This window comes from Channa argus, chromosome 4, assembly GCF_033026475.1.
Source record: "Channa argus isolate prfri chromosome 4, Channa argus male v1.0, whole genome shotgun sequence".
In the NCBI taxonomy this organism is placed as follows: Eukaryota; Metazoa; Chordata; class Actinopteri; order Anabantiformes; family Channidae; genus Channa; species Channa argus.
Window position 1 is genome coordinate 11864296 of NC_090200.1, and position 10803 is coordinate 11875098.

At 41.3% G+C, this 10803-nt stretch overlaps 1 protein-coding gene across 3 annotated transcripts in view; it reads right to left on the reverse strand.

The window, feature by feature from the left end:
- Window positions 1-2890, reverse strand: part of reln (reelin) — a 94081-nt gene extending 91191 nt beyond the window's left edge. For 2 of the 3 annotated variants that reach the window (XM_067501924.1, XM_067501923.1), the window contains exon 1: window positions 2329-2889. In XM_067501924.1, the coding sequence (XP_067358025.1) occupies window positions 2329-2581 (253 nt within the window). In that variant the 5' untranslated portion in view covers window positions 2582-2889. Of the gene's footprint in view, window positions 1-2328 lie in introns of all 3 variants that reach the window. The other variant, XM_067501922.1, reaches the window with a different exon arrangement.
- Between the last annotated feature and the right edge of the window lie 7913 nt (window positions 2891-10803).

Genomic DNA, 10803 nt, shown 5'->3' on the forward strand with positions numbered 1-10803 from the left:
TTTGATAGCCAAACACAATAATCATCTACAACACACACACTCGCACATACACGCACACACATACAAACACAGAGTATTCTGCCCACACATGGTCTTATCATTCAAAAGCAACAGAGAGGCGAGAGGCAGTGAGGTCAGGTCAGAAAAGCAATTACTGTACAACCAATCGGTCACACAGTATCGTCCTGTTGCTCTGCACTGAATGCTTAAGTGGCCCTGTTTCTATTATAAAGGGTCATCTTTCACTTAATTTTTATAAAATTCCCTCCCTCAACTAACATCACCCCTTTGCGCTCTTTCTTCAGTTTTCTCTTCTACATCCCTTAAACAGCCACACGGCCAGCATCTCTAATGCCTTCCACCCACCATTTCCACATGCAGCTCTTTCAGTGGTTAGATCACACATTGCTTTTAGAAGATTAGACCAAATGTAATCCAAAACTAAAGCCAAGAGAGCACATAAAAAGTAACGACAAAAGAAACAATTTAGTCCAAACAGAAAAAGTATGCCGAAATATAAAAACACATTCACAGAAATTAACAACAAATGTCACAGCAACTCTTTTCTTCTCATCACCAGGACATTTGTTAATTCTTTTCACTTTCTTTTGCCTCTTTGTTTTAACAGAACAGGCAGAAACATATCCACACTTAATCTTACTGGTGCGAATGCAACTTAATTCTGCCACGGTGAGCTGGGCAGTGACATGGGTAGAAAAAGATGAAGGAGGATTGACAGATGTGACCAACAGGAATTAATGTAACCGTAAAGGTTTGAGAGGATGGGGGAGAAGGAAACGACAGACAGACACTGGGGCTGCTTGTGATTGTACAACTAAGAACCCGCCAGACATGTTTCACCTGCCATTTATTCTTTCATCCTTATGCAAACTCAAAAACCCCAGAAATTTAACAATGAGCTGCCACCATGTGCCAAAGCATGGGATAGAGCAGCTTGGAACCCTGTCATTTTTCTGTGCAAGCCTCGCTGGTGGCATCTTATCTGCTCAATCCTCTCGTCGTCCCCCTACCCCATCCGATCCCAACCTTGGCCCTATTTAAATTTCTCCCTCCTTCTAGTCCACAACATTTCTAATGCTAATTATTTAAACCTCTACATGCGCTTTATCCCTCCCATCCACCAGCTAGTTATTCAAATCTCTCCCTACCCACTCTCAACAAGCCCGGCCCCAACTGGAGCACTGATTCGAGCTGTTGTTTTCAGACAGAGCATATTACTGTTTTTTCCAGACTCCTCTTCTTTCCTGTTTTGTTTTTCTGGCTTTCTTATATTATTATTTCTGTATACAGTTACACTGCTTTAAATCACCTCTTTGAATGGTATATTTGTAATCATAGAATGCAGTTGTGTACAGAGCAAAAACTGTGTAATAAATTAATTGTTTGTCATATTAAATTAGGTAAAATACAACAAAGACAGGGTAAGGAAAATATGGACAATGTACACAAATGGGTGTATATTTAGGGAGTTAGTTCTGATCAGATATGGTGTACATATCCAATTTTTAGCAAATAGGACAGCAGCATGGGAATGTGACTTTGGTCTGTGGTGGCCTGTGCGGGTCACTGTCCCTTGTGTTAAGTGGTGAGAGTGAGTGAAATAGTTGCGGAGGTTTGAGAAGATCAGGACCAGACCAGGTTCCAGCACATCAGTGTGGGAAAGTGGACATTAAACACCATCTCTTCTTACATGATTCACGGATTTCGAAATCTTTAATTCTATCAGTGAGAGCATTTCTTTCTTTTTCTGTCTTTGGTGCTCTGTTAGCTCATTCGCACTAGCACTATGTGGACGCTCATTCAATTGGAGGGATCTCACTGTTAGTCCTGTGGAGAAGCCACCTACACATAGAGCATCAGGATCACAGCACAGTGAAACACCAAAGCTGCTCATAGCATTAAGCAGGAGTCCCACTCAGCATCACTACTTATTACAGTTACATAAATGCTGGTTTCCAACAACTGCCACCATGCACTAATTCCCGAGCAGAACCTTGTATTTGAGGCAAAACACCTGTGAGAAAATGTGTTCAATTACACGTTTTACAATTACAATTTTTTAAATATTATAATTAAAAGAAATATATTTAAGCATATGTCAACATGCGTTCAACAAAAAACATCTGCATTTCAATGTGAATTCCTTTTACGAAAGACAAAATTATATTTGCACAATTAGTGAAATTTGCAACCTGATTATTTTAAAAGACTACTTCTAACCTTTTCACTAGTGACTTTAACAATAGATAGGACTTATCTTATCTTCTGCATGCAGCAAAAAGTGGACACGGCAGTAAGTGTGCTCACCTTGGTACTCCTGTCCTGGAGTGTAGGCTGTGGGGTTGCCTGTAATTTGGAGGGTGAGTAGCACCTCTCCGCCACCTTCTGCCACTCCGACTCCCTCCAGCTCCCCATGGTGGGTACACAGGAAGAAGAAGGGATTGAAACGGGGGTAGAGATTTGCAGGGGGTGCCCCAAAATCCATGCTGCTGCTCCCCACAACAAGGACCAGCAGAACACAGCCTAAGGCACCCCCAAGAGAGGCCAGCACCATGGCCATTTGCCCTCACCTTGCGAGGGACTGAGGGACTGGAGGTGAGTAAAAAGGTGAGGAGAATGGTGAGTGGGAGTAAAGAAGGCACAGGTAGAGTTCCAGAGGACAGCTTTTGGAGTCCACAAATGAGCCGAAAGTCCAAAAGTGCGTGTGTGAGAGTGCGTGTCTGAGTGTATTTGTAAGTGCTATAAATGTGTGGTCTTGGCTCTGGCAAAAACTGTAGAGCTCTGTTCTTCTTCTTCCTCTCCCTGTCCTACCTTCACTCTCAGGGAGTTTAGAGCTTCGCCTGTGCTGTCCTGCTCCGGCGTTTAAATACTTCACCCCCTCCCTCTTTTCCCTCTCTCCTCCCACCCTCCCTCCCTCCCACTTGCTTTAACACCAGCCCCACGCGTGCTGTATGCGCTCTATGAAACGGCCTCACTCCTCTCTCTCTCATCTAGCTCTTCTCTCTCTGCCAGTCTATCACTTTGTTTTTCTCCATAATCTCTTTCTTCCCCCCCCCCCCCCCCCCCCCTTCTCTTTACCTCTCACCAAACCACTGTTACTCTACATAGCACTCTTGTATCCCTCTCCTGAGATCTTGGCAGTCTTATCTCTATGCATTTGCTAGTTTCTACAATCCTCACCAACCCTCTGACAGATCGCTTTCACTCTCCTCTTTCCTTTGTCTTTTTGCCCATCCACCAGAATGTCTCCTCCTCTCCCACTGACTATCACACCTCCTTTCTCCCTCCCTCTTCTGCTCTCTTCACCTCCCTCTCCTTCCCTGTCTCTGTCTGCTGCTCACCCACTTGATCCCCCACCCCTTGTTCAGTCTCCCTTTCACTCTTTTTCCAACCCTGTACCTCTCTGTCTCTCCTCTCGGGTTCAGCAGTGCTCGAATTTGTTTTTCTACTTCTTCACCGTTACTTTTTTTCATGGATTTTCCATCAGAATCCCCTTTTCCACAGGATTCTCCAACTTTTTCCCCTTTTACAGCAGCATACACCGCCTCTCTGCTCTAGATTAACCCACCACTATGCTGTAAACACCAAACATAATGCTGCTTTCTCTTACCCACCAGTCTCTACACAATAAATGATGGATAAGTATATCTTTAACACCCTGTGCACACACCCCCTGTGTTGCTCCCTCCTTTTTCATTTGGGAATTTATACAAACATTATGAATCTGCAACCCTCACACTGCCTCCATGTCTCTCTTTCTGTACCCATCCATCTCTTGCTCTGTGTGTAATTGATACATGATGTCCCCCCCTCTATTATTCTCTCAGCAGACATTGTGGATACAGAAAGATTCATTTTACAAGTACACAAACACAAATGTTCCCAGTGGCTACACAATCTATTCAGTGGTACAAGGCCCAAAAAACAAAACAAAACAAAACAAAAAAAAAAAAAAAAAAAAAAAAAAAAAAAAAAAAACACAAGTAGAACTTAAAGAACTTGCTGTTAACACCACTCAGTGCATCCTCTGGCATTTCTCTTCAGCTGCCTGCTGTGTTTGTGTGGTTAAGTGCCTATTACAGGCATAAACACTCCCAAGCCAGCAAGCTGTACACACACTCACAGCCGCTTCATGTCCAAACAGCCTGACTGACCCACAGCAGGAGCACACAGCCAGGCCGGCGTGGCCAGATGCTTTCACAGTCTAAACCCTGGATCTCTCTCTCCATCTCTCTCTTACTATGCACATTCATATCCGTACATACAGATATATTCATAAGCAAAAAGCATGTGTATTTTTATTTATAAAAATAACAAACAGTATACAGTATATATAACAGTTTATATTCTTGTGACTGTACTTTGGTCTGAAGGATTTATATTTGGCAAGTGTTGGGAGTTATGTTACATAATATTAGTGTCATAATATTGCATTAACAGAATACATTTCTTCAGTAAAGCTACAATGTGTAACTTAAACCTTAAACCCTATGTTGGCATAAGATAATCCACTCTGCTCCCCTGAGCCCTCCTTCTTTCTAATATGCTTTGCTGCTCTTCAACATGCTCCTTCTGGTGGTTCAGGTAGTCGTCATTAATTTTACAATTAATTTACAATAGATCAGAAGGTAAATTAGAAGGTCAAGCTTGGTCAAAAACTTTACGAAGTGAATGTCTCAGGCACAGGAGACTTTGACAGCGCTTCTCCACATTGTGATTTGTATCACAAAACTTTTTTTCTTGAAAAACAAGGTTTCTAAAAAGATACATGCTGTATCTTTATGTGACAAAATACTTGTTACTTTAATAAGTAAAGCTAAAGCATGTATGTTGTTTGAACTGTTTGAAAATGGATGAACCTGGATGTTAGACACCTACATAGAAATGCCCAGTCATTAAAAGCAAAAGAAATGTGCATGAGACATATTACAAGTGTAATATTTGAGAAGTAGTTTCTTAATTTCAGGTTAATAATTAAAAATTTTGTCAATTATCAAATGTACCATTAGATCAGATCTTAGTTTGTGGAGATGCTTTACAACAGTAACACAAGACCCTACATTAGAAAGTAATCCTGTAACTTTTAGTTTTAATGAACACTAATAAGGAATGTACAGTATTGCTTCTGACATCTAACTACTCAAGACTATATTTAGTTTAAAAGAATTAATTCACCTGCCAGAACAGCTGCTTCTTCCAGCTCAGTCAGCATGTTTATCCACATAGCAATCCAGACCTCAAACAAGACTGGAAAAAAGGCAAGTATTATGGAACTTTAAAGAGGAACTTCTCTCTCTTTGTGGATTTCTATTACCGTCTAGTCTAATCTATATCAGTTCACAAAGGCTCACTCAATGCTGCACAGCCTAAAGATGTTACTTTAAGTTAGATTGTCATCAACATGATGAGTGTGTTAAAGCAGAGGTGACCCTAATACTTTATTTTTTCAAAGCTCTTAATCTTTAAACTCTTTTATAACTAATTAGTACAGTTTAGCAGTGACAGGATCAAGTGTTTGAAGTTTTAGTTTTTCTTTTTTTTTTTAATCCATGGACTTTATATACAACAGCTTTTCTCGTCGCTTCAGTTGCCCATGGGACAACAGCATCACAACGAACGGGTGTGTTGAATTGTTGATTTTGTTTGAGTTTGCCAATGTGAGACTATGCCAAGCATGTGCCCTACTGCACTGTGAGAACAATGACAAGGGAAGCACAGTTAGAAAAAGAAAAAGGTCCAACTAAAGAGAGGAACTTTTTAGAAGCAGTGTACCCTCAGCAAGTTGCTCAGCAAGGTTAACTACAGTAGGTGAACCAGCTCGCTGAGACTGGAGAGTGAGGTCAGAGGTTATCTCACTCCTTTGCTGTTCTTGTCCAATAGTCCATAATCACCCTCCAGCTCCTTGTTGCCTTAATTAAGCATTTCAAATTAATCTAACTGCATTGAGTCACTGGTGAGACTTCTTAAAGAGCTTAAATCTTTATGTGCATCTTTAATAGCATTTCATGTAAATGCTGTCCAACAGTAGCTACAGCCCCAAGGCTTCATTAAAAAATACATATAAAAAAACAACGTGGGTATATTTGACCAAAAGACAATAGTAGTAGTTTTAAAGTGATAAGTTTGCTGTTTAAGTGATTCCAAAATGTGCAGTTACCTTGTAACATTTTGGTACAGGCCATTTTGGGTTGGACAATTCTAACGTGGTACCTTATGAATATTCCACTGACATTGGTATTTACACTAAACAAACAACAACAACAACAAAAAACACCTGATGACACTTTCATCTGGAGATGAGAGTTTGAAATGCTTTAATACTAGCATCAGATAGAATCTTAGTTTCAGTGTTACGATTATAGGACCTCAAGGAATTTGCAATGTTGTGATCACAACTATAACCAGAAATTTGACTAATCCCCAAGAAATCTGTGCCAACTTGCAGTTTTTCCTAATCATCAACTTTTCTTCAAATTCGACCTGCAGTCTGTAGTGTCCCTGAAAAACCTCGCACCACAGCTGTGATTGAGAGCTGGCTAACACTACGTGGATTTCCTTTCTAAAAGGAAAACCTGCACAAAAGCTTTACTTTATGTGGGTCCAATTACAAAAAAAAGGATAAGTCTCCAATTTACATTGTTTAGATCAGGAAAGGTCAATTTATATGCAGAAAACTCCAGGAGAGGTGTGATGCCTACAAAAAAAGACAGGGCTGACAGGGAGAAAGGGAGGGGTTAAGAGGGGGTGGAGTGTGGACGTGTGAGAAAGGACTTATCTAGTTTTACATCCCCTGACCAGAGAAAGATGGATAATGACACAATCACAGGGCATTTGGGCACCCTCCCACTGAGGGCTGATTTGAGTTTTGATGGTCAGTTGGCATGGTCCATCACAGGACAGTAACGTTCAAATATGTTGTTAAAGTAACGCTCAATCAACAAAATTTTTACTTCTCACTCTTTGAGCAGGAGGTGGGGAGATGGGTAAGGGAGGTAAAGGGTGACGGTAGAGAAAGGTTAGAGACGAAAGCTGGCACCAATACATTGTGTGTGTGTGTTACGAAGAATACTTAGAACAATGAGGTTTACATATATCAACACTATTTTCACAATTTCCAGGCATTTTAGGCTGGAACAGTCCCCCCAGAAATCTGCAAAATTGGGGAGGGGTTATAATATCATGTGAGAAAAAAAAAAAATTGTACAGAATGATCAGGATAAGATGGTGAGTCCGAACATTGTGATACCTCAATAATGAGAGCACACCTACTGGCTCTATTTTAAAAATGAAAACTAACTGAAATGTCACTTACATCGATGACCCCAGTGGAGCTCTCTAACATTAGCAACCTTTGCCAGTGAGATTGGCAAAGTTTTTACCACGGCCACCGCCCACAGATGGTTTGCCAGTCAGGAGCTTATTAATATTCCTTGTGTTGTTTTGTTCTGTCTTGAGGTCAGTGATTCTCCACTGATAACAGGTGTGCCCCTATGGCCCATTCTGAATAAAAAAATAAAGAAAGAAACATCATATGAATGCATAGGAGTCCTGAGGAGACTTTTCCTGCAGGAAGCTAGAAAGATGCATTCCTAAAAGGCCATGTTCAAAGCTTTCTTTATTATGAAGGAAGCTCAGAGGAGTGGTGCTATGTTGGAACATAAGGAATGGATGAAGCTGTCAAGCTGCAGAAGAACAGTTTTCACTGTTTGATATACCAAGGAGAACCTTAGGTCATATCCACATAGACAAAAAAAAATGCATGAGGTAGTGTTGATGAGGATTGTTAAAACACAGAAGAATGATTTACAGTACTCACAGACAGGACACTCTGAAAGGTTATCCAACAGTTGCCACAACTATTTTATCTTTGATCCGGTCCTATGGTGAAAAGCACAAATATTGTCTGGATTACAAAACAATCCACCAGGACTGCACACACCAGGACTGCAAACACTTAAGCCAGACTCAACCTTTTGTCTAACAATCAGAATGTAGAGCAGGTCTTGCCCTGGAAAGTATAAAAGGGTAATATCCTCTAATAAAATCTGAATTTAATCATATTTCAATAATCTGTCGCTATATTTCAAGATTATAAATTTGTGGTTTGCCTTTAACACACCCCAATGGACCCAGCAAACTATAAAATTTATGTAAAGGAACCTTTTTTTTTGGATTATATACTGTATAAACTTGTTTATAGCATAAATGGTCAAGTGTATGGTCATTTCAATATTTCAAAAAGGTAATTTACATGGCTGGGACACTTCATTTTATGGGAATCAGTGCATTGACAGTGGTTGTGCTGATGTAATAAACTGATACTGGCCAGGCTCTTGTCACAGTTGTAGTCAGGGTATTGCTGAGTATTGCTGTACATAGAGCCTGAAACGAGGAGAGTGCCACAGCTGTGGAAAACACCCTGTGTTGTACCAGTACCAAAGATGTCTCACCCAAATGACTTTGGGGACTACAGACCGGAGGCACTGACATCACATCTTATGAAGATGCTGAAGAGGATGAGGCTTAACCATCTCCGACCAACGGTGAGCCCATTAATGGATCCACTTCAGTTTGCGTACCAGCCAGGCATCGGAGTTGAAGATGCTGTCATCGTAAATAATGCTTTCTCTTCCCTAGAGAGGACTGGGGGCACAGAGAGAGCTTGAGCACAAGAGGGTGGATCAACACCTCTCTCCCTGGATACTACATTATCTGAAAACAAAATGACCACAGGGCTTGTGACTAGTGAGTCCGACATGGTTGTCTGCAACACAGGAGTCCCGCAGTAAATGGTTCTGGCGGCCTTCCTCTTCACCGTCTACATTGTAGATTCATGCATAGCTCAGCAACCTATCACCTGCATAAGTTGTCTGATGATTCTGCCGTTGTTGGTCTGATCAAAGACGATGAGGAAAGAGAGCCCGGAGAATTAATACAGGACTTTGTGGACTGGTGCCAGAGGAGCTGCTTCCAGATCAATGCAAGGAAAACCAGTGCTGGTGGTGGTTTTCCAAAGGCACACACACACCGGGGAACATCCAGGGAAAGGACATAAAGAGAGTGGACTTTTACAAATACCTGGGAGTTCACCAGATAAACAAAGATACACTTTAAAGTATAGCATAGAGCAGATAAAGTATTTTGGAAGCTGAGGAGTACTGCTGAAGAAGTTATTCGACTCTGTGGTGGCCTCAGCCAGCTTTTGATAAGTTAATCAGGAAGGAAAGCTCAGTCCTTGGGATGCCCCTGGACAAAGTACAGGAGGTGGGAGAAAGGAGGGTGGTAGCCAAGCCATCATCCTTGCTGGAGAACAACTCCCATCCCCTGTATAATACAGGGAAATGTCTGAGCAGCTCCTTCAGTGACAGACCGTTACATCCTGATCGCCTGAAGGAGCGATATCGTAGGTCTTTTCTCCCTGCTGCTAACAGACTCTACAACCAGAGCTTCTTCCAGTTAACCGATAATCACTATAATACACATTGTTACTACTGAATCTAAGACTGTGCAATAACAACAAACTTAAGTGCAATTATTTGATTATATACTTATTTGTATTGTTTTTTTTAAATAGATGTTTTTATTCAATACAGATTTTTCCCATACTGTACAAAAATGTTTGACTCATATTTGCCCATTTTGTTGAATGCAAATGTCCTCTTTATGGGACAAATAAATGTAATAAAATTACAAATAAATTTTGTAATGTTAAACATTACAAAAACCCTAAATCCTAAATTTAACCCTAAAATCAAGTCTAAAGCCTTTAACAGTCCTTACAAGGTGAGGACCATCAAAATGTCACAATGACTTGATTCTCAAGTCTCAAACCGGTCCTCAAGCTGCTGGCCATTGAGGACACACGTACAGTACTGCATCTTTTAATAGCAGATCATCATAAGGTAATTGTATCAGAGTAAATCGTTATAAAATATGAGGGTGGCTTATGTGCATGCACGTGTGACCTTCTGCCTCCTTCTTTGACCAGGTTGCCAGAAGATCTTCGGTCACAGCAAAATGTTCATCGCCCGTTCCACACACATTCTAATGGTGCTAGACACAAACACACACACACACACACACTTAATATATAATTAACACCACCATAAGTATTTCTGATGCACAACAGGCAGAAAGATAGTGAAGGAGCTAATGTGTGCCAGGAGAGCCATCTGTTTTACCTGTAGCTGTCTTTATCCCTAGCAACACACATCCAGGTACCTGATGCCTCTGTGTTTTCTTCATGTAGGTCCTGTCCTACATCCATCCCTATTACACCATAGTCACTCTGCAGCCCCTTACCCTACGTGCACAATACATACACACAGTTTAACAGTGTGCGAGTCTGGGGGCTATCGCTCTCCATTATAAAAACTAGGTCGGGGAGGAGTGGTTGAGGGGAGTGGGGCAGTAATTATTTTTATCATTATTAATTTCCACCTCAAGGTTACACCAGGGCTTTTTTGTCCCCTTCAATCTTCATTTCAGACCCATGCACACACACACACGCACACACACACACACACGCACTCACTCACTACTACTATCTCTAAAAGGACTGCGTGCCAAACAAGGCCGAACATAGGGTTGGGGCACAAAAGAGGACAGAGCTCAAAGGGATAAGAGTGACAGCAAGGAAAGAAGTCAAGCAGAGGAAGAGGAGGAAGGAGGGGTTATATGTGTTGCTTCATCACTCACCGGACCCTAATTTACACTAACAGGTTGCTTACTTGATATGGCAAAATGATAATAAAAGCCCGGGTGTTGGAGGAGGGGACAAAG